This window comes from Stegastes partitus, unplaced genomic scaffold (genome assembly GCF_000690725.1).
Source record: "Stegastes partitus isolate 25-593 unplaced genomic scaffold, Stegastes_partitus-1.0.2 Scaffold607, whole genome shotgun sequence".
Lineage (NCBI taxonomy): Eukaryota > Metazoa > Chordata > Actinopteri > Pomacentridae > Stegastes > Stegastes partitus.
In genome coordinates, this window is record NW_007578338.1 from 351,383 (window position 1) to 373,362 (window position 21,980).

The window sequence follows — 21,980 nt, forward strand, 5'->3', positions numbered from 1 at the left end:
GCTGAAGTGTTTTTTTTTGACGAGTGCAATGATCAACCATGTGTACTGATATATTGATTCATGACCAATGTTCCAATACGATCAATGCAAAGTGAAAAAAAATCAGTCTGTGTCATGTCTTCCTAATAAGTGATTAAACAATCTAAATGAAGACGTTTATTGTCAACAACAGGACTATGTTTTCTTCTTTTTTTTGCATAATTTTTTATTTTATTTTATTATTTTTTTTAAATTTGTGGAAGAAATGAAAGCCAAATCATATTTTAGTTGCTTTTTTGAGTTTATATAAATGTAATTGACTTTGCTAGACAGACAAATGTTATTATCTCATATTGGCCCCCAGCCTCATGATATTGGTGAAGACTGTATGACTCAATCAGTTTTGTATCGTGATGAAAGTTGTGATTTACACCTTTGTGTTTCCGTCCTCTTGACAATCTCACATCACTGACTGAATATTTAGCCAACCTTATCTTATAAAAATTAAATTAAACCAGTGCTTTTTAGTCATATATCTATATCTGTACTAAAGTAACTATTCAGTCTCTGTATTAAGACGTTTGATTCTTGGTGGATAATAAAATATACACAGTGTGATTAGTTTGGAGGAAAATAATAAAAAATCATAATGAACATATTGATTTATTAACAAAAAATAACATTTAATATGGAGAATTAAAATCAATTTACAGTTTGTGCTGGCAATGCAGTTTAACGATAGAAAAGACAAAAGGCATGAATAGGACACTTGTAATGTAATGAACAGCAGTGACTTTCAAAACAAACAAAAAAACAACGTTCCACATTTTGGCCATCATAACTCTTTGTTAAACTCTATAATGTATTTGATTATACGCTAAGTGGGAGAGTCCATGCTTGAATTTGATCCTTCAGATGATTATAACTTCTTAAATATTTTCTTAGCTTACTTCTAATTGGGATCTTTTTTTTTTTTAAACTTACAACAACTAGGGCTGAGCCTGGGTCTACATGTTGCATGTTGCACTGATGCATATCAGAGAATCTACACTGTTGACATGCAAAGGCAGTTCATCTACTCTGAGAACACAGACACAGCAGACCAATCTGTGAACACAAGACTAAACGGAAGCGTTTTTTTTTCATAGCTGCATTTACCTGCATGACACATACTCATACAATAACAGGACTAAACAGGGGAGAAGAGGTTCTTAAAGCAATTCATCAGGGATCAGAGCACACACAGCTACAAATGGAGAACTGGAAGAATTTAAATCAACAATTTAAAGATGAAAGTTTCAACTAAACCTTATGATAGTAACCAGAATAAACCATTTGCATAATATAGTTTGATTTTTGGGAAAGATAATTTCTCTACTGTACAGCATTTACGCTCTATATTATCAATAATAAATGACGCAATAAATAATTCAACAGTTTGTACATCTGAACTCTCAAACTGATTAATAAAAAGGGATGTTGGACATTCTTGTATCTTCTTTCTGCTAAAGTGCGAAATGCTTAAAAATCACAAAGCTGCACATCCGTCAGAACATGGAACCACAAGGTTTTCTGTAAAAGCTCTGTGTCTATGTACAGTTCTGGTTCATTTTAAACAGAAATAATCCAACAGTAATGCCTCTTCGCGCCGCCAGTGCAGTTAAAAGAGCCAAAAAAAATCCCACAAAAGCAAAACTGATCTCTGAATTTGAGAGGCATGTTGAAACGACAGCATGATTTGGATTATAAATGCCACAAAAACACACGCTTATATGAATATGAATAACATAGAGCAGACTTCTGTTAATCCGTATGATCGATTACTGAGATTAAAACACCCCAAGAGCTATGAAATACAAAATGATCAGACAGGAACTCCCTCCCACACACACACACACAGACAACCACAAGCATACACACTGTGCTTCCAATGCCATTAAGAATAAATAATCTTTTCATTCTATTTCGTGAAGATAATTTAGTTTTTGACAGTTTTCTGAAACTACAATCTGCCTGTACACTAGTGGCATTGAGAAGGATAAGTCAGTTTAACTTGGCATCTTAGCGCCCCTTCAGAGTGTCTGTCTTCCAACAAATTCACAGTTTTGAGAAAACAAAGAGAACCCAGGGGTTATCATCAGTGCACTTAAGTCGATTACAGTCTAACTGTACAATGCCCTGTTCTTCAGGAAATCAGAAACGTCTTTGCTAAGACTACTACATGGCACTGTTTTAAGTCAGTTTTAAAATGGGACGATTGACAGAGGAGGTAACTATAGAGACACGCTAAGTTTTAATACAGCGATGATGGAAAATGTGTGATTGTAATGAGCTCTAACACTGAAATTGTGTTTTACTGTTTTTTTTTGTTTCCACTAAGTCTCTGAATGTGTGCACCATGTTCCATCCAGAAACTCCTTCCTCAGTGAAGACACATTGACTTGTCACAGTAGGAAAATACAGGTGTAACACTAACAAGAGCACCATTTCAAGTGCCAGTGTGTGAGCATGCACAACACCTGGGCCCAGAAGCCTGAATAACATCAATGTTAATAAGACCACATGTGCTTTTTTTTTTTCTCACTTTGCCAAGTTCAAACAGCTGCTGTGGGGTTTATTGTGCATGTTGGTTCACTTTCACAGCTTAAAGACAGAGTCTGTGATTCTGGAGAGAGATTGTTGCTATTCAGCTGGCATAAGTAAATAGTCGCCAGATTTATTGTCCCTCCCGCTCACACTGCAAATTTTTTCCAATCTTGCACACAAGCACAAACGTGCACAGTTGGAATAATGTGTGAAAGCTGCTTCCTTTGTTTCTCATTTACAGAGGCAGCGCTGCACACAGACTTTTTTTTTTTTTTTTACATCAGACCATACATATGACCAACACTGAGCATATCATGAGGGGAAATTTCCCTTGAATTTGACAGATGGATTCAAATCGCATCGTCCACCTTAAACGAGACACTTGAATAGAAGTAAACCTCTGCTACATGTGCTTTTCCTGCTACAACAAGTCAAACATGTCTGCTGCGACTGAGTGAAAACCACTAATAATCCACATATCCTGTATTCATGTACAGTCAGTATCCTTCAAAAGAATTTACGCTTGAAACACAAATTGATATCTTTCTATAACTTTTGTTTGTTTACGTTTGCTTAAAACATTTCAGTCTCGATTTAAAATTTTAATCAGTGAACTAAAGATCAACAGGTTGTACAATTTTAGCCCAAACATTTGGAAGCAAATCAAGCAGCTCAACCTGCTGATGAACAAACTAATTGTCAGTATTTGGAAAAGTACTGCAGTATTGATTTCAACTCACTTCTGACTCCCTGAGAGCACTCAGGTGTACTGCAGTGCCACACTGTTCAAGACATTTGCTTTCTGTAACATCTTCCACAATAATTCTTTATGTTATCTTATTCAGACAGATGTTTTCACATCTAGTACTCTGTTATTGGAAGTGGAAGCTTTTTTTTTGTTTTATGCAATTTAAATCTGGTAACATTCATACACTGCCACAAACTGGAACTTAGAATCAAATGCTGCGTCCACTCTGACTGTATGAATAACACGTTTTCACTTTTACATGATGTGTTTTTGCATTTAACTCTTGGATATGTCACATCTTAGTCTGCTTGACTCAACCGAAGTGACAAAAAAAACAAAAAACACTTCAAGGGATTAAAGAGAATTTAAGGACAAACGAGGAGATTCATCACATCTTGTATCACGCAGCACCACCCTTCAGTTGGTCAGAGTTCTCGTAAACCATCACTGTGTTCGCAAGTATCCTCCTCCTTTTTAATATAAAACATAGAAACACACAGTACGGACTCTCACGCCGTTGGTTTTCACATAACGAAGATATTCCACCCGATTTCACGGGTGATGAACGCAGATCTCGGAGAAGACTTGATCCATGTGAAGCAATTGTGTAGAAGGCCCAGTCTTCGTGTGTTCGAAGTGCGTCTGTCAGGTGTGTTTCTAAGAAGCGTCCATGTCACCCAACAAGGCAGAGACAAGTCCTCACACATCTGTGATTACATGACTGCAGTCGGCATTCTTGATACGCATCAAAGCAGCAACACAAGGGAGACGTGGAGTCCTCCAAACGGTCTCCGTCGTTAGCACAAGGACCAGTGATACTGTAGATCTGGTGGCTATATCGTATTACAGAGCTTGTGTTTAATGAACACAGATGAATAAATGAATAATGCTGGTTCTCAGTGTGTCACAGCAGCATGAATCAGTCCAGTCCTAACGCAGAAACAGATTAAGTGTTGAGCTGCGACTCCTTTGCTGTTCCCGCTTGTCAGCCCACTGCTGTCGGCCTGCACAAGCCCAGTGAAACTCTTAGTGACCCCAATCATCTTAGATGTTTCCTGAAGAGCCCTCTATTTCCCTGGGCAGGGCACCATTGAGCTCCAGAAGGCTGTCGATTCCCAGGTACCCCAATAAAATTTCACTGCGGCGGTGGGAAAGCTTCAGGATATCCTCCGCCAGGCATTGAGCAGAAGTGAAGCGGACCTTGTCGTGATCAAACATATCCTTAAGGTACTGCACGATTTGTTGCTGTGAGTAAAGGGAGAGATGTGAATGACAGGACCTGCTACACATGCAACAATGTCACACTAACTTAACAGGTGTCCCCCACTGATTTTATACATGAAGGCAAACAGGGCTGGAAGCAATTTGACTCACAACACAATTTCTAAAGCCAATCCTCAGTTAGATATTCACGGTGTAAATGTGATGGAACAACACAACATGACATACCTAATAAAATGTGACTGTCACACAAGGAGGACGGCATGACTTTGTAAAAGCATTGAGATGACAGTTTAAAAGCTGGATGGGACGCCTATGTTCTAAATTGCTGTCTGTACAATTTGCAGTACAATTGGACCGTTTCAAACTGCGATTTTGATTTGAAATCGATTAATTGTTCATCCCCAAAGGTACGTTTACCTGTCCTGGTATTACTACTATTAGCCTGAGGAAACGCTCACACATTATAAAAGAAAAGTCACGTTAACCAACTGGAGGAATCCCGTCTATCAAAGGCTACGGCTAATGAGAGATGTGATTGAGTTGTACAATGAGAAATGTGGAATCCAGGTATGATTTTTACTAATCTTTTTTTGATGTGACTTCTTCAAGACTCTCCACTTTGTGAAAAACCTTTACTTCACTTTTGTTACGTCTCTAATATTAAGTTCATTCACATATACTGTATACAAGGTGTGGTCAAGAAGTGAAGAGTTCATTTGCAAAAACAGATAACTCCATTTTTGCAGATTTTCAGAAAACTTTTTGTTTGTTTGTTTTCTTGAGATAATATCAAACTGAAGTTCAGTGGATTTGACTCAGTAGAAATGACATGATAAAAACAGAGATAACAAAAGTTTGATTGATATTGTAGACGATGGAAAAGTGGGTTTTCTGAAGGTTTGTGAAGACGGAGTTATCTGTTGCTGCAAATGAACTCTTCAAGTTTAGCTTCTGTTTGTGTCGTAGGGTCATGCAAATGTAACAGCTGCAAGCAGGAACAGTCATGAGTCAGGATTCCACATGAAACCATGCGATCAATATCGGGACCTGTGTTACACAATTTTGTAACCACTGGCTAGTGCGCGTTTGCAGTTTCAACTGTTGGCCTGGGATGATCCAGTCTAACTGTTAAGGATTGTCTCTGATGGCAAGAGTTAGGCCACCAGCTTCAACCCAGAGACCAAACACTCTTGGTTTTGGGCACCGTGAATTTATCTACAAGGGTGAAACTCAATGCTGTTTTTTTACTGTAACGTTCTAAAGTAAAAGGTGGCATGAGGGAAACTGGGTGCTCCGTCATGACAAAGGGCCTGTTTCTTTGGCTGCACCAACACAACTGTAATTATCTGCCTATCGTACTCATCAGATTGTCCTCCTTATCAATCGTTTCTCTTCCCTAACATGAAAACCATAAAGGGTTTCTGTTTTGACATAGAGGAGGAGAACTAGAGTTTGTCACAAATGGTAGCTGGAAAGCTTACAGAACGACACTTTAAGAGAGCATCCCAAGTGTGGCAGGAGCACTGGGAGCAGTGTACTGCTGCACAAGGTCACTGCTTCAAGTATGGTTTTTGCTGAACGCTCTCATCACACCGCATACATCTCATCACATAACTTGATATTTGTTAAAGATCTAAAGCCTTAAGCTAAAATTAACATAATGCTGACTAAAGCACTTTGACATCATCAGGGTTATCTAATTTAGCTATTTTGTTAATAAGCTTCCTCCAGAGCCACAGAGGACACTATATGTATAACAATGTATATTCAGGCCGTATATTACTCCACACGACAACTAAACTAAATGCCAGATGTAAAATCTGTGGAGTGCCCCTTTAAATAACATAACATTCACAAACTTGGTCTCCAAAGCTGTTAAATTACATTTTATTTCTGTATACTCTTACCTTGAAAATCGTGCAAACTTCACTTAGATGCTGCCTGGGTCCCAAAAACCCAAACGCTAAAACCGGGCTCACGTGTTCAGATATGGCATAGAAGTGGGAGATGAACCCATCAGGAACCTATGAAGTGTAGTAAGAGAACAGTGTGTCAGAATCAAACACACTGACTGAATTAAAGGAATAAACACACAGAACTTCAAACGGGCTCAAACTCACCATAAGAAGTCGCCTTTTCGCTTTCAGGACAGACCAGCAAGCAGTTGCCAAAGCCTACCAGAAAAACACAACTCAGTTATTACAGAAATAGCTTACAACGTGTTGGTGGAGTACAGAGTTTGGATGTGCATGTGTATAAATTAACCGTCTCTTTGAAGCTGTCAGAGAGCCAGCGGTTCCTCAACACAGCTACCACGGAGGAGGGAGGGCTCTCCAGGTCTTCAAACGCGTCCATCAGGATGAAGTCCAACACAATGTCGAAAAAGTTCATACACACCACCTGAAGAGATCATGACACGAAGACCCACACGGATCAGTGTTTACATTTAGTCTAAAGATACTAATATGCATTAAATTGTCTTAGCACTGCTGTACTGCTGTGGACTGGGGGAATAAAAAGGAATTGATAGAATTAAAAATCGATCAACAGTTGAACAAGAAATCATGAAATTTACTTGAAGTTTACTAAAAAGCACCTTGTGAAATTTTTTACCACTTGTGGTGCTTCCTCTGTTCTGACTTTATTTAGCACGTGCATACAGAAGCATTTGCATCCTGCCAAAGCTTTCACACTATACCATCGATGAACAGTTGGTGGTGGTATTGTGCCAAGAAACGTAGCAGCAAAGGTGAGGAACTTACAGTCAATTAGAACTTAATGATTTCACGAAACAAAAACAGTGACTTAATCAAAGACAATATGAGCACTGAATGGCTATTTAGTGGATTTACTTGTCACATTACACTTCCTGTACACATGTATACTATCATTCATTCATGTACACTGAACAAAAATAGAAACAACACTTTTGTTTTTGCTCTCATTTTTCATGAGCTGAACTCAAAGATCTGAGACTTTTTCTACATACACAAAAGGCCTATTTCTCTCAAATATTGTTCACAAACTTGTCTAAATCTGTGTTAATGAGCACTTCTCCTTTGCCGAGACAATCCATCCACCTCACAGGTGTGGCATATCAAGATGCAGATTAAACAACATGATTATTTCACAGGCGTGCCTTCGGTTGGCCACAATAAAAGGCCACTGTAAAATGTGAAGTTTAATCCACAGCACAACGCCACGGATGTCGCAAGTCTTGAGGGAGCGTGCATTTGGCATGCTGACTGCAGGAAAGTCCACCAGAGCTGTTGCCTGTGAATTGAATGTTCATTTCTCTACCATAAGCCGTCTTCAAAGGCTTTTCAACCGGCCTCACAACAGCAGATCACGTGTAACCACACCAGCCCAGGACCTCCACATCCAGCATCTTCACCTCCAAGATCGTCTGAGACCAGCCACCTGGACAGCTGCTGCAACCATCGGTTTGCATAACCAAAGAATTTCTGCACAAACTGTCAGAAACCGTCTCAGGGAAGCTCATCTTTGTGCTCGTCATCCTCATCAGGGTCTCGACCTGACCGCAGTTCATTGTCGTAACCAACTTGAGTGGGCAAATGCTCACATTTGACGGCGTCTGGCACTTTGGAGAGTTGTTCTCTTCACAGATGAATCCCGGTTTTCACTGTACAGGGCAAATGGCAGACGCTGTGTATGGCGTCGTGTGGGTGACGGTTTGCTGATGTCAACGTTGTGAATCGAGTGGCCCATGGTGGCAGTGGGGCTATGGCATGGGCAGGCATATGACATGGACAGCGAACACAAGTGCATTTTATTGATGGCATTCTGAATGCACAGAGATCCTGAGGCCCATTGTTGTGCCGTTCATCCACGACCATCACCTCATGTTGCAGTATGATAATGCACGGCCCCATGTTGCAAGGATCTGTACACAATTCCTGGAAGCTGAAAACATCCCAGCTCTTGCATGGCCAGCGTACGCACCGGACATGTAAGAGCATGTTTGGGATGCTCTGAATCGGCGTATATGACAGCGTGTTCCAGTTCCAGCCAATATCCAGCAACTTCGCACAGCCATTGAAGAGGAGTGGACCAACAATCCACAGGCCACAATCAACAACCTGATCAACTCTATGCAAAGGAGATGTTTTGCACTGCGTGAGGCAAATGGTGGTCACACCAGGTCCTGCCATACTTAGACAAATTTGATAATAATATTTGAGAGAAATGGGCCTTTTGTGTACATAGAAAAAGGCACAGATCTTTGAGATCAGCTCATGAAAAATAGGAGCAAAAACAAAAGTGCTGCGTGTATATTTTTGTTAAATATTAAAACCTTGGGGAGCACATTGAAGGGAAACTGTCATTTTCAGTGGTGCTGAGGCACATACAGTAAACGCAGTAACACTTTAAAATCAAACAGCAATAAAAGAACTGGGCTGTATCAGAAAACTAAACTTTTTAACAATGCTATTAAGTGTAGGACCTAACAACAAGACAAATAATAATGCAAGAATGATTTAAAAAGTTTAATTCATGCACTGATTTACTATCAGACCTACATGTCGAGGTACAGAGTCATGTCTGGTGCATAAACGCATGTGCACTGTGTGTTTAATCTACGTTATTATATTTGCCCTGATTGTTTTATATGCCACACAGACAACCAATACACAAATGAGGAAGAAAAAAAACACAAGGAAGAAAAGGCATTGAAGCCATTCATGGGCAACTCAAATACAATACATTTACAAAAAACACTACATCTATTTTTTTCCTGTAGTATCTAAAACATATTGCAGTTAAACGAAGACAGATTACTATTACCAGGCTGCCAAACACACAGCCAACAACAGTAGGACCTGAAGAATGAACTTTAAACTGAGTAAAGCACCCTGTGACATAAACCTGAGCTGCCCTGCAACCGTTACCATGAATAAACCATCGATATCCAACTGTACGCCCACAGGTCTGACTTGTATAACCAGGTCTGACAAAGTCAACAAATTCACAACAGCACACAAAATACACCGATGTGTGTTTATGACAACAGGTGCAATAACTGAAAAACTAGATTTAAATTTTAAAAAAAGAGATTTGATAGCTTAACTCAGATTACTCACCCCTCGGCCCTCCAGCTCCATCTTGGTGACGGGCCACGTCTCCTCTCTCTGGGTGTAAAGCAGCATGTCCTCGTAGCTCTCCAGGAATGCTTTGGGACTCTGAAAGCAAATAAATAAATAGAGTTGTTGCAGTAGTGTAAGTATGCCAACAAAAGTAGACCTCTGTCAAGTTTATCCAAATAGGATGAGTTAATAACTGAGGATCCCAGTGAAGAGTGTTTTACCTTGTTTGCTTTCACCATTAACCCTGCGATCATTTGCTTCCCGGTCTCCATGAAAAACGTGCGGTGAGTTTCATCTAACAACAGGACCTGGAGAAAAACAGGTGTTATTGGTGTATAGTAACATTCTTAGTAATTTGTTTTAGTTTATAAAAATGGAGATTTGATTCCTTCAGAGTCCTGAGTTACTGTTGAGTCTGAAGCGTCTCATGAGCTCGTTCGGCCACAGACTGATGCTGTCACGTGCCTCAAAACCCACGAGAGGCTCTTTCGTGTCATCAACCATTCGACTCCGCAACACAGCATCATCCAACCTCCACTGAGACTTACAACAACTCACGGTTATTTGTCATATCACAGATATTTAACGTGTAAATACCAACTACATTATGTCAATGTCAATGTATTTTATTGCTAGCATTCCTATTTTTCCTATATTTTATGTATAGGTAATATATGGAGATTTCATTGCTTTGACTCTGATACATTTCCTTGTGACGTTGTGTTAATTTGAATTGTAAAGGGTTGGTATTAATAAAGGCACATCTTATCTATTCTTAAGTGCCTTTAATATGCTTCAAAATGGCATTCAGCTCCAACATAACAGTGAATCATCTTCAACAGCTCCCTTCAACTCCAGCTCTGCAAATGTCCACATCTGCTGTAAATCAGAAGGGCTTCCATTCTGATGAAAGCTAAAAATCAAAAGCTGTGCAGACAAACACAGATAATGTCTTTTTTTTTTTTATGTGTAAAAAACACTATGAGTCACTCGTCCTGATTGTAGCTGCTGTCTGTTGAGCTGGCCTTCTAGCTTTTGTCTGGATGTCACTTTAGGATAGAAACCTGACTCGCTGTCTGTGGGTGCAAACACTACACCTGCACAGAGGCACGATATTACACACTAAGGGTCGTCTGAAGGTTTCTGCAGGGTTCTCATTGCGTATGAGATCAGAGATGAGTCCACAGAAAGAGAACAAGATATTTGCTTCTATCATGACAAATGGCAACATTTTTGTTCCTTGCAAACATCACAATTCATCATCTATCACTGCACTTCCATACGTTACTCATAACCTGCAAAATGGAAAATTGGAAATCAGACATAAACGGTTTAGCTGTTAGGAGTAGCATCATCCAAAAGCTTAAGATGTTCCCCACTGTTTTCAGCTCATCTAGGGCCCTGCTTACACTGAGCATTGATAAGATCACAAGTTCTAAGTACAGGTGTGAAAGCACCCACAGCACACCAACATCTGATCACGCAGATTACATTCGGATGTGGTCCACAAATGGCCACATTCTTTTAGCAGTATACCTTTAAAAATATCTTCATCCACAGTGAAGGACTGCCGACTTAACTGACGTGCCTCCTGCTGGTGAAATCAATACATCTGGCAGAGTCGTGCACTGAGTCAGGTATCTGTGGCTATTATTAGTCATTCATTTAGCTGAAGGCTGGAGTAAAAATAGAGCACTTTAAAGTGCCTCTCTAGTCATTGATTAAACCCCTCAAAAATGATCTCTGTGTGTCAAAGTTACATTTTTAGAAGCTGTTTTTCATGACAACAGTCCCTTCATGCCTTAGATTAAAATCTACACTGTTGTTTTCTTTAGAAAGTCAATCTGTAAAGCCTCTGCCTTTATCTAAACCACGCCTCCGCTGCTTGCTGCAATGCCTGCATACCAGCTATGACTCTGCTCAGACAATGTAAAACTATTCTATGCCGCACAATGGCCAGTTGTCATATTGAAGTAATTCAGCCATACATGCTTGACCCACACACTGATTCTGAATAAGAATAATGATGAGCCTCACCCTGCAGGCTGACAGTATTGGATCCTTAGGTTTGTTCCATTTGAAGCCCTGATTGTCTGAATGCATGTTGTTTCAAAACTGCTTATCTAATTCATTCAATGTCTTCAAGAATATAAAAAAAACAACATTTGGACAGAGGAGTCTTAAAATTAAGTGACTGTGGTGCCGATATGTTAAATCGTTGGTCAGGTTGTGGGACTAGAGAGCCGGGGCAGGTCAGAACTTGGCAACAAAGCAGTTCTGGTACTGACCAATGTGGAAGTGGGCAGATGCGAGGTAGTTAAGTTGGACCCATGCAGGATTGTGGCAGTTCGTCTTTTGAAATGGATAAAATAAACGTGGTTATGAGCATTTAGAGCGGAAGAGACTCGAGACACATGTGGAGAAGAATTCTAATGCAATGTGTACTGATGAACTTAGAGCTGTCCATTAGAGATCAGACCATTCAAGATCCATATTAGTCCCAGGCATGTGTGCAGACTTTAAAAGTAGACAGACTCGGTTCTATCTGTTCTACAGAAGGTGCTCCTCAGACGGGACACAAAAAACACACAGACCACCTGTGGATGTTTCTGAAAGGTTGGCTGCGACTTTGCTCTTTTTTACAGGATACAGCACTACATCAATATGACTCTTCCTGAGGTGTGTCGGGCACTTTGGGCGGACGTAAGGATTTGTGGAAAACTTCCCACTGTTTCTTAGCAGTTACAAATCAAAGCATCTCCAAAGTCTGGCAGCCACAAAGTAAATTACAACTTTGTTAATGATGAATTCTAAAAGTGAGGATGATGGTGGATCACATCCCACAAGCTCTCCTCATAACAAGCAATTATTTAAAGCCTCAGCACTCAGTGCACTTGCAGCATGGACAGTCTGCACCGAGACAAATTTTAGACATCTGCAGACGGGTCTGCAAAGACTCGGAAGGACTTAAGTAGATGACCAAATTTACATCAGGCAGACCCTTATGGATTCCTGCGGATGTGGAAAGCATGAACTGGCCTTAAAAGTTTTACAGGAACGATAATGTCTGTGAAAAGGAACCCAGTTCAGGCTCATTTATAACCAAAATGAGTGCCATTACACGCCACCCTGTGGAGCTTTTGACTAGCTGCAGAGCAGTGCTTTAATGAGTGGCTTCCTCCCTGGTTTACAAATGAGTCAACATTTTTGCCAACTACAGCTGATAATACTTGGTTATAACGTGCCATACAAGGTAGCAGTGCACCAGTTGGAGTAGACTGTCAACAGTGCAAATTTCAAAACATATAAGAGACTCCCAAAAACCAAAACAAAACAAAAAAAAGACGAGTTGTCATCACAATCTGAAATTGACCAGACCAGACGATGACACATCAGTAAGTCCTGTGCGCTGACACTGACCTGGAATGCTTGTCTCACACAGTGAAGCTTGGCAAGGAAGTCTTGGTCACCGTAACATTCAAGTAATTCAGTCCTGGGAGAAAAGAGAAGAGAATGAAAAAGAGAAAAGCTTATGAAACTCTACAAACCCTAATTCTTCTCTACACTGTTGTATAATTTGAAGGAGTGTAAGCTGATTTTCGACCACTTAGAGGCAGCAGGACATAACAACATTACAACACTCATATATTATTCCCTTTTAAAATTGAAATGGCAAGCATGGTAGCAAACAGTTGTCTATTTACACATCCAGAAAGTAAATCGCATTCACATGGAGTCACGTTGCTGACCGCCGAACAATTATAAGCCATCTCAGCAAATTACTCCCTTTAGCTGTTTTTGGCCTCCAAAGTGGAGAAAAGCTGCTTATTGAGCCACAGTTAGTTCTGAACTCTCTGTTATTGGGGCTGACAGGTAGCATACAGTAAGTTTATTAGAATTTGTTTTGTTGAAAAAGTTGCCTACTGTGCTGAGGGGGGCTGCAGAGTAACCCCATGATTATGTGCTGTCATTTAATACACTGTTATAACAATAAGAACATTCAAGTGTTTAGATAAAGACATCACACTTGGCAGTTACCTCAGGGACCTAAAGGCCACTTTGCCCTCCTGGACCAGAGACGAGGCTTCTTCATAGAGGGCTGCCGGCTTCAGTGGCCGATAGACTTCCTCTAGAGACATGGCATCAAACAGCTGCACATACAAAACACACACAACTCAGTGCACAGTCCAAGAAGAAAATTCCATTTTTTTCCAGACTCCTCGCAGATTTTTCAGACAATATTTGACATCTGTGTACAAACAACTAAATGTTTCATTATAGAAATCTACCTGTTAACATTGCATTCTGAATATACTTGCTATTATGTTGTCAACAATTGTGAGAAGTAGTCATACTATTTAACCCCAAAACAAGACAAATTCAGTACACAGCTTGTATGTCAGCTGCAATGCTAAAACAGTCTGAAACATATTGAATAAACATTATTTTATTCTTGTTTCCTCCCTCTTTTTTGAGTCTCTTTTATAAATAAGAGCTGAAAATGAGTCGAATGAAGATAAGTAATTCTGTGCAGCTTTGTTTATTCACTGTGTCAGTGGAATAAACAATGGATGTGAACAGTAATAACAGTTTTCCTTACACAGAAAAAAGACGGTCCGTTGACTTTTATGATAACTAAATCACTGCATCACTCATAAATGTTCTGACAAGCTCAATAATGTAGTATTTGGGATGCCATGTATGTATATATAAAATTCAAAGGTATCGCTGCATTTTCTTTCAAACTGCTGGTCAGGCATAGAGACAGCTCTGCGTAGGAGTTTACATTAATTCATGTGCCGTACGTCTTGCCTTGAAGCTCACTGTGGCCCACAATCTCTCCCTCAATGGTAAACATTTTGCTAGCTAGCTAGCTGCTAGCTGGAAATACCATGAAAATGTTATTCTTAGAAATTAGAACTTTTGTATTTTACTGATCTGTAAACACAAATATTTAAAGTACTCATTTTTCCACACTAATGCCAACCTAGAAATGTCTAACAACTTCCATAATTACTTTTTCATACTCTATAGGAGCCCTTTATTGTATATAGAAGAGCAGAATGTGAATGTGTTTTCAGGTTTTCAAGACTCAGGTGTGTACTGCTGCTACATACAGATTTTTTTGCTTTCTGCCGATCTTTTTGGAGCAGAAAGGGACTCACCTCTGCAGCCGAGAAGAAGGAGTCATCAGAGGTAACGGTAGTTGCATCATCGTCTTGCAGTCTGTGGAAACTCTCCACTTGTGGCAAGATCAGAGTCCCTTCACTCTCTGCAAAAAGGAACAACACAAACTAACTCCCAACGCAAGAAATAAAGCACAAACGTACACATAGCTGTATGTACTGATAGAGCACTAAACTCTGAGCTTAGAATCTAAAGTCATTCTTCTTGATCGCTAAAATCCCCGTTGCATTCTAAGGTCACAGATACCTACAGATCAACTCTTACCAAAGTCTGCCAGCACACTTTCTGTTGGAATACTGCTGCCAAAATCCTCCTGTAGATGGTACGCCCTGTGCAGCAGCGTCTCTAACTTCTCAGCAAACACTTTATTACGAGCTTCAACCTATAACCAAAACAAAAAAAGAATAAAACAGGTCAAATGTGGCTTTAATATTATGTAAAAAATAGCTTAAGATCAGGATCTGTTTAATTTCTTTCAGTTGTACATAATTAGTTCTGTGTCACCTTTGAGCAAACCAGCACCATCAAAAGTTACAGTCTGTAAAATTCCAGCTATATAACAAAACAACAACATGTCTGATTTTCAAGTGTGCACAAGAGATTCAAACACTGTGAGCCTGTAATGATGGTTTGACGGTTACCATGGGAAAGTCTCCACACGTTGCCCCCTGCAGAGCGAGGCTGTTGTTGCTGCTGGAGGTCGAGTTGGTGGGATGGCGTATGTTCAAGGCCTGTTCCCACTTTCGCAGAGCTTCCTCAAACAGCTCCATTCCTAGCAGGGAAAGAGGAATAAGACTTAAACAAACTGCCTGTTTGTGAGCTGGTAAATTAAAATGTTATGTGACACACTAAAGGACAGGGAAGACCCTAAAAGGTATAACATGGGCTCTGTAACACTTTAGTCTGGACCCAAGCTAAGGTAAAAGACTGGTTTTGTCAGTGTGAGGCTTGCTGTTTTGATGTGAGAATGAACAGATATAAAAGCTTCAGCTCCCAATTGAAAAGAGCCATCTGACAAGAAGGTGAAGCGAAAATATTCTAAATATAGTGAACACTTAAATATTGATTTTTTTTTTTTGTACTTATGCCTTTTTCTTGGAAGGCTAAAATACATTCTTGCTGATCCCATCCACAGCGGTTCACTGCTTAGCCTTCACTACTAGCACTCCTGTCTGCCTCTCCAAGCCAAGAGCATGTTAACCATCATTGACCGCAAGTAGATGACTGACTATGGATACGTAACTCATAAAACCTCACTTTAAAGAGGCTGAACTGTCCCTTAAATGTCAGTATGAAATAGGGAAAAGACATAAAAGGTAGCTTTTAGATGCTCAAAATGCAAAGAGCTTGGGTAATTCAAACCAAATGAAGATCTGAATTTACTAAGCCAATGTGTACAAACCCTTGTACCATTCATTTTTTTAACAGCTGTCCTCTAAACTAATTATTTAGTTTTTACAGTCCACTGATATTTAGGAATAAAAAGTACTTATGGCTAAGCAGAGTCTATCTTTCTTTTGACCAAAAATATTTCATGCAATAGTCCAAATTCCACACACAGCATGCATACTATGGTTTTATAAAAACATAAATGATGGTTAAAAAAATAAATAAATAAACCTACCCATTATATAGAGATTCTCTGCATTAGCGTCCTCCATGGCCCCTGACTCTTCCACCACAGGCTCTGCCTCCCAGGGGGTGGACGGATTTGCAGATTGATTTGGGGAGCTGGGGACTCGCATCTATGCCAGAAAGACACATCAAAGAATAATCAGGGAAAAAACAAGCACACATAACAAGAAAAAAAAGAAAGAAAAACTATTAGGATGAAACTAACAGATGTCAGGCTGTGGGAGGAACTGGAGTGTTTACTGGGAGCCAAGGAAGAAATTCCACTCATGGTGTCATTGCTCCGAGTGCTGGGGCTCATCATCTGTCGACCAGTAAACTGACCTGTGGAAGTGAAAAAAACAAAACAGAAACAAATAATAAATATATCTGGATGTATCTAAGTAGACACTGAAAGATGCGACACACCACACCACAAAGTCATGATTTAAACATTTCCAGCATTCGGTCATGCACACCTCTCTTTAATGACGAAGGCCTTCCTGTCTTCAGCAGCGCCTCAGGTATCCCCACTGTTTTCTGACCTTCCTTTCCTTGTGTTACCTGCTTTCTCTTTCTCCCTCGTCTTTTCAGCTGGTGAGCAGTGAGAGCCAGAGCTACACTGCCCAGCGCTGTGGCGAACAGCACCTTCTTCAAGCTCGGTGTAAGCTTTAGCTGGGAAAATATGGACTGAAAGGAGTAGAGACAGTGAGGATATGACCAAACATGAGCTGTCAGTAGAAAAGATATTCACATACAACGAATTTTGCCTACTTTTAATGAGCAAATTTGCACAAGACAGCGATTAGTATTTAAAGCCCCTCTCCTGTCACTGATTTAACCTCTAAAGTTGTATCTCTATATATCAAAGTTAAATAGTTAATTTTTTTAAAATGATAATAATGTCCTCCTGCCTTAGATGGCTTCGATGTAACTCTACACTAATGCTGCAACTGATGATTAATTTTAATCCCGACAATGTTTTCTAATCTCTCAGTCATTCTTTTGATTAACTGATTAGTTGCTTGGTCTATCAAATGCCAGAAATGGTGAAAAATGTCAACTAATGATTCCCTAAGCCCAAGATGATATCATAAAGCATCTTGTTTTGCCTACAACCCAACAATATTCAATTTGCTGTCATATAGGAGTAAAGAAATCAGAAAAATATTCACATTTAAGAAGCTGGAATCTGAGAAAATATACCTTTAAAAAAACAAGAAACTCAAACTCATTAATTGATTATCAAAGTAGTTTTTTGACGGCTAATCAATTATTGTTGCAGCTCTGCTTAACACTGTTGTCTTTAATGGAATGTGCTAATCTATAAAATCACCGTAGTAATATTAAAAGCTAGACCAGAGGACAATCTTATATGAATTTTCAAAGCGGTTTACCTGCCCAAATGTGGAGTAGAGAAAGACTGGTATCTCCGCTACAGTCATGGCCAAAGCCTGGGCGATGGACATCCCGTCTGCTTGTTTGAATGACATCTCAGAAATCGAAACGCCTTCAGGCAACACCTCTCCAAAGCTCCCTCACATTCACCCAAAATAAGGTTTCCTCTCTGCTCTGAGATCAGCCAGCTCAGGGCTCGCTGATGGACCGTCTGTAGTCATCCACTCCTGAGCTTCACACTGGTCCGCTGGCTGACTGCAGTTTTACTGTCCTGCCATAGATAAGACACAAGATTTGTAAATTATCAGAGGAGCAGCCTCCTTCTTTATAGCTGGCATCATTAGACACGTTCATCATTCCAACGCCCAGTGAAATACCCTCAAGGCATGTAATTAACTTGCAGGTTCATGCTTTAACCTGGTGAAACCAATTCGCATTAAGTGTTAAGCAGCAGGGCAACTTGACAATGTGCCAGCTACTTACCTATCTACACTGTCTGGTATGCAGACAGTGGGGCTACTGCACATGACAAACTGCAGGTCCTTTCGCAACATGACAAACAGGCTCAATTTTTCCTTTCTCTTTGGAGCAAAACTATCAAATGAAATATCTACGGGTGTCCATGTCAGACAGGGCAAATAATTGATGATAAAGAGGGTGCTAGTTCAAGCAGAGTTGACTGTAAGGTGAGCAGAAAGCTAGGCAGTTAGCCTCAGGAGGCTGAGGCCAGGAATTAACCTTGTCACCATTTTTTTTTTTCGCTTTCCCGTAAACTCCAGAGTAGGTCTGAGATCTGTCTTTGAAATTCTTGTTAAAAAGAGGCCAAGTTCAGCCTCAACAAGCAACCACCAACCCTCAGACACGAGCATGCTAACGTTAGCTAGCTTACAGAGCTAGCCTAGCTCAGCCTGATCTGTCATTTCACATCAAAGCATCACTCGGTCAACCGGACACTAAGGGCAGAGCTGTGAAACGACACCTCCCAGCCTCCAGCTCTGTGTACAGCTCACCAGAGGCGCAGCTAATAACATAATCCCTCATAGGTACATACCGTGAGCATCCAAGGCGTCAGGGAAGGACGTTCCCGTGTCACAGTCAGTGAAAGCCGCACAGTACATTTTTTTTCTCAAGGCGGAAGTTTGCTAGATTACTGGCGTGACCAACAGCCAATCAGGCAAAGATCATATAGCGTTACTTTTTTACTGACCAATTGGATGAAATGTAGGAGGGAAAAGTGTTTTTACAACCCAATCAGGTTGCAGATCTTAGATTATCGTCCCGCCCTATACCGACAAAAATTAGAAGCTGTCAGAAAGTTTTAACGGTGCGTACATTTATAATAACGTTATAAAAACAGCATTGAGTACATAAAAAATTGTCACAATTGACGAAGTAGGATAAAATATTAAGTGCTTGCACGCCAAAGAACATAACAATTGACACAAGCTTTTTAGATATTCTTGAACATGACATTACATTTGGACTAATATTTATCTAACAAACACATATTTGTATATTATTGTCCGACTGTTACAAGCAAATACTCCAAATCTTTATCTAAAATAGCCTTAAATAAGAATTGGGTGTAGTATATTTATATACAAATGGCTTTGTATAAATGTATACGGCTTCATATAGTGAAAAGGTGAGTTTACAGGTGGAACATGAAGGCAGCATTAGCTTCCACAGGTACGTTAAGTTAACCACAATAAACAGAGGACTGTTTCTAGTGTTGACATCTTTCTTTCAGAATAAAAGCGCTGTTACCTTTCGGTGTACACATCACTCGGTAATAGTATTGTGTAAATGTATGACATTATGCTAGTTTTAGACTGGTTTGTGGTTTAGAGTTTATTTATTTGATACTTACTTTATTATGTGTAGATTTTCTTGTTATGTTTGTTATGTTGCATACTGCTGTTGAAGAAATTTACCCATCGACTTCATGCAAAGTTTGATGTGGTGAGGTGTTTGTTAGTATTCTGGTGTACGGTGGGCATACCAACACAGAGTGTGTGAAAGTAAGCCGACCCAGAGTGCAGAGTTGCACATTTTATAGGGAGGGGCTGTATGTAAATACCAAAGTGAATAGTGGTTAGTTAGCATATAGTTGCTAATCAATGACAGGAGGTAGGAGAACAATAACAAAAGGTGATTGAATTGGGGGCTCTGGTGACCTATATAGTTGCTAATCAATGACAACAGGTAAGAGAACAAAAGGGGATTGAATCAAGTGGTCTGATAGAGGATGAGGGGTCTGGCAGACAGAAAAAGTAAGGGAATTATCAATAGCAATGGTAATGGAATAATGAGTGACACTTGACTTCCTCTTTACACTTTGAAAGTGTTTTTGCTGCTTTTACCTTTTTTGTGCTGAGCAGGAGATCTGACTATTTTCTAAGCCAGAAATAAAGCAAATCAGGGTTATTCATAAACAATTTTGGGTTATAGCCTCGGATGCCACTGGATGCTATAGTTGTGTGTATTTACAGAATGATCCTAACATCAGTTTTTAGTGTAGAGTTCCCATTTGATTAATAATTGTATTTCTGATTATATTTATTATTTAACCTATCAATATACAGCATCCTAATTACTACAATACTGTGAAGTCTGTAACTGTGCAGTTCATTTATGCTGCTAAAAATGGCTCACATCAATACACAATGGCAGGGCACTTTCTTTTTTCTTTTTTAAAGCTAAAATACAAAATCATAATAAGTGCTTTGACGTCTCTTGTGCTAACATTTTCTGTGTATATGAGATAAGATAAGATATGCCTGTATTTATCTCACAGTGGAGAAATTACGCGCTGTAGTACACACACACTAGAAAGAAAAATGTACATGTAAGAAATAGTACAAACATGAAAAAAACACACATATAAAATACACATATAAAAATAATAGTGCAAACACAGCATATAAAAATGAAGATATAAGTTTTATAAGTATATAAGTAAGATATATATGGTAACCCTGTCTCAGTGCTTTTGTTGTGAAAGTCCCAGTGAGGAAGTGTTGTTGTGCCCGGAGGAACACTGTGTAACTTTACAATGCAGGTCCTCCGAACCTGTAGGCTGCTGCTGTGTGCGTCGGTATAGCGGCTGGAACAACAACAACAAACAACTGATCAGGGTTTATCATAATAGTTGATGTAAGCATGCTTTAGATTAGACCAGAAGAGTGGAGCTGTGGTCCGCCGGGCGATGAAACCCAAAGCTACGTCGAAAAGAACAAACATCTTGACTTGACCTCGAGGAAGCAATAAAATCTTAAGCAATGGAACTTGGCACGAGCGTGACTCGACGATAGCTGGGCTCGTCTTTGTCGCCTCAAGTTGATCCGGCTGGAAGAATGAGAGCCGACGGGTCCTGTGGAGAGAGAGGGGCTTCCCTAAAGGCCTCGATATGAAAGCTCTGGTCAGTCATGTAGACTATTCAGTGTGTGTATTCACTTACTACTAAATGTTCAGTACTTGTCCGGATGTGCACAGCCGTAAACCGCCCTCTTTGTCTCCGCCCGACCCCCTGCAGATGTTCCGCGGCCTCTGCCTGCTCAGCCTGAGCCTCCCGCTGCTCTACTGGTTCGCACATGTGATCACCCGGGACGACGTGTCTCCTGCCGCTCGGAGCTCCGGGCTCCAGGGCTACAGGAGGATCAGCCGCGGCAGGGTGGAGCAGGTGAGGGGATCCTTTGGGGGGACCCTGCTGGGGCCACGGATCAGCCTCTAGAGCTGTGGCACAGCTGGGTGGCTCATGATGAGCAGCTGATGTGCATCTGAGGTCCTCCATCAGTTAGAACTTCATCAGTTTCAAGTCTACTTGCTTTTTAGCGAAGCTCCTAGAATCACAATGATCTGGATGACTCAGGATGTGCACAAGCATATCGGTCTGGATCCATGTTTTACATCTAAAGTTACTCTGTGTTGTCAGTCCTTACCATCCTTATTTCCACTGACCTCGTGTTTCACTGCCTTGTTGTGGCTACACATGCAGAGGAAGGCTGTGACATTGTTCTAACAATGTTAGATGCAAACATAGTTCAGTTCAGTACAGTTTTATTTATTCTAAATAATTCTGTTCTGAAGTTAACTGGACATCTTTAAGTGCCCAACGTCTCAGTCATTATGTGTTTATTTAC

At 40.2% G+C, this 21,980-nt stretch overlaps 1 protein-coding gene across 1 annotated transcript; it reads right to left on the minus strand.

Moving 5' to 3' along the window:
* Positions 1 to 626: 626 nt before the first annotated feature.
* miga2 (mitoguardin 2) lies at positions 627 to 18,946 on the minus strand. Its single transcript, XM_008289340.1, has 16 exons — positions 18,890 to 18,946; positions 17,838 to 18,109; positions 16,920 to 17,130; positions 16,670 to 16,785; positions 16,454 to 16,574; positions 15,471 to 15,601; positions 15,094 to 15,211; positions 14,808 to 14,914; positions 13,681 to 13,793; positions 13,063 to 13,135; positions 9,864 to 9,950; positions 9,640 to 9,738; positions 6,803 to 6,937; positions 6,658 to 6,711; positions 6,445 to 6,561; positions 627 to 4,558 (listed from the first exon to the last, which is right to left on the minus strand). The coding sequence occupies exons 2-16, from the start codon at positions 17,931 to 17,933 to the stop codon at positions 4,358 to 4,360; spliced, it is 1,779 nt and encodes a 592-aa protein (XP_008287562.1). The 5' UTR covers positions 17,934 to 18,109; positions 18,890 to 18,946; the 3' UTR covers positions 627 to 4,357.
* Positions 18,947 to 21,980: the final 3,034 nt, after the last annotated feature.

What these genes read in the sequence shown, in the direction of transcription:
- miga2 (XM_008289340.1), bottom strand. Translation starts at nt 17,933, where the DNA reads ATGTCATTCAAACAAGCAGACGGGATGTCCATCGCCCAGGCTTTGGCC. An exon ending in TGGAGCTGGAGGGCCGAGGG is followed by an intron (nt 6,938 to 9,639) that starts GTGAGTAATCTG and finishes TGATCTCTTCAG; the next exon opens with GTGGTGTGTATGAACTTTTT. An exon ending in AAGTTTGCACGATTTTCAAG is followed by an intron (nt 4,559 to 6,444) that starts GTAAGAGTATAC and finishes CTTTACTCACAG; the next exon opens with CAACAAATCGTGCAGTACCT.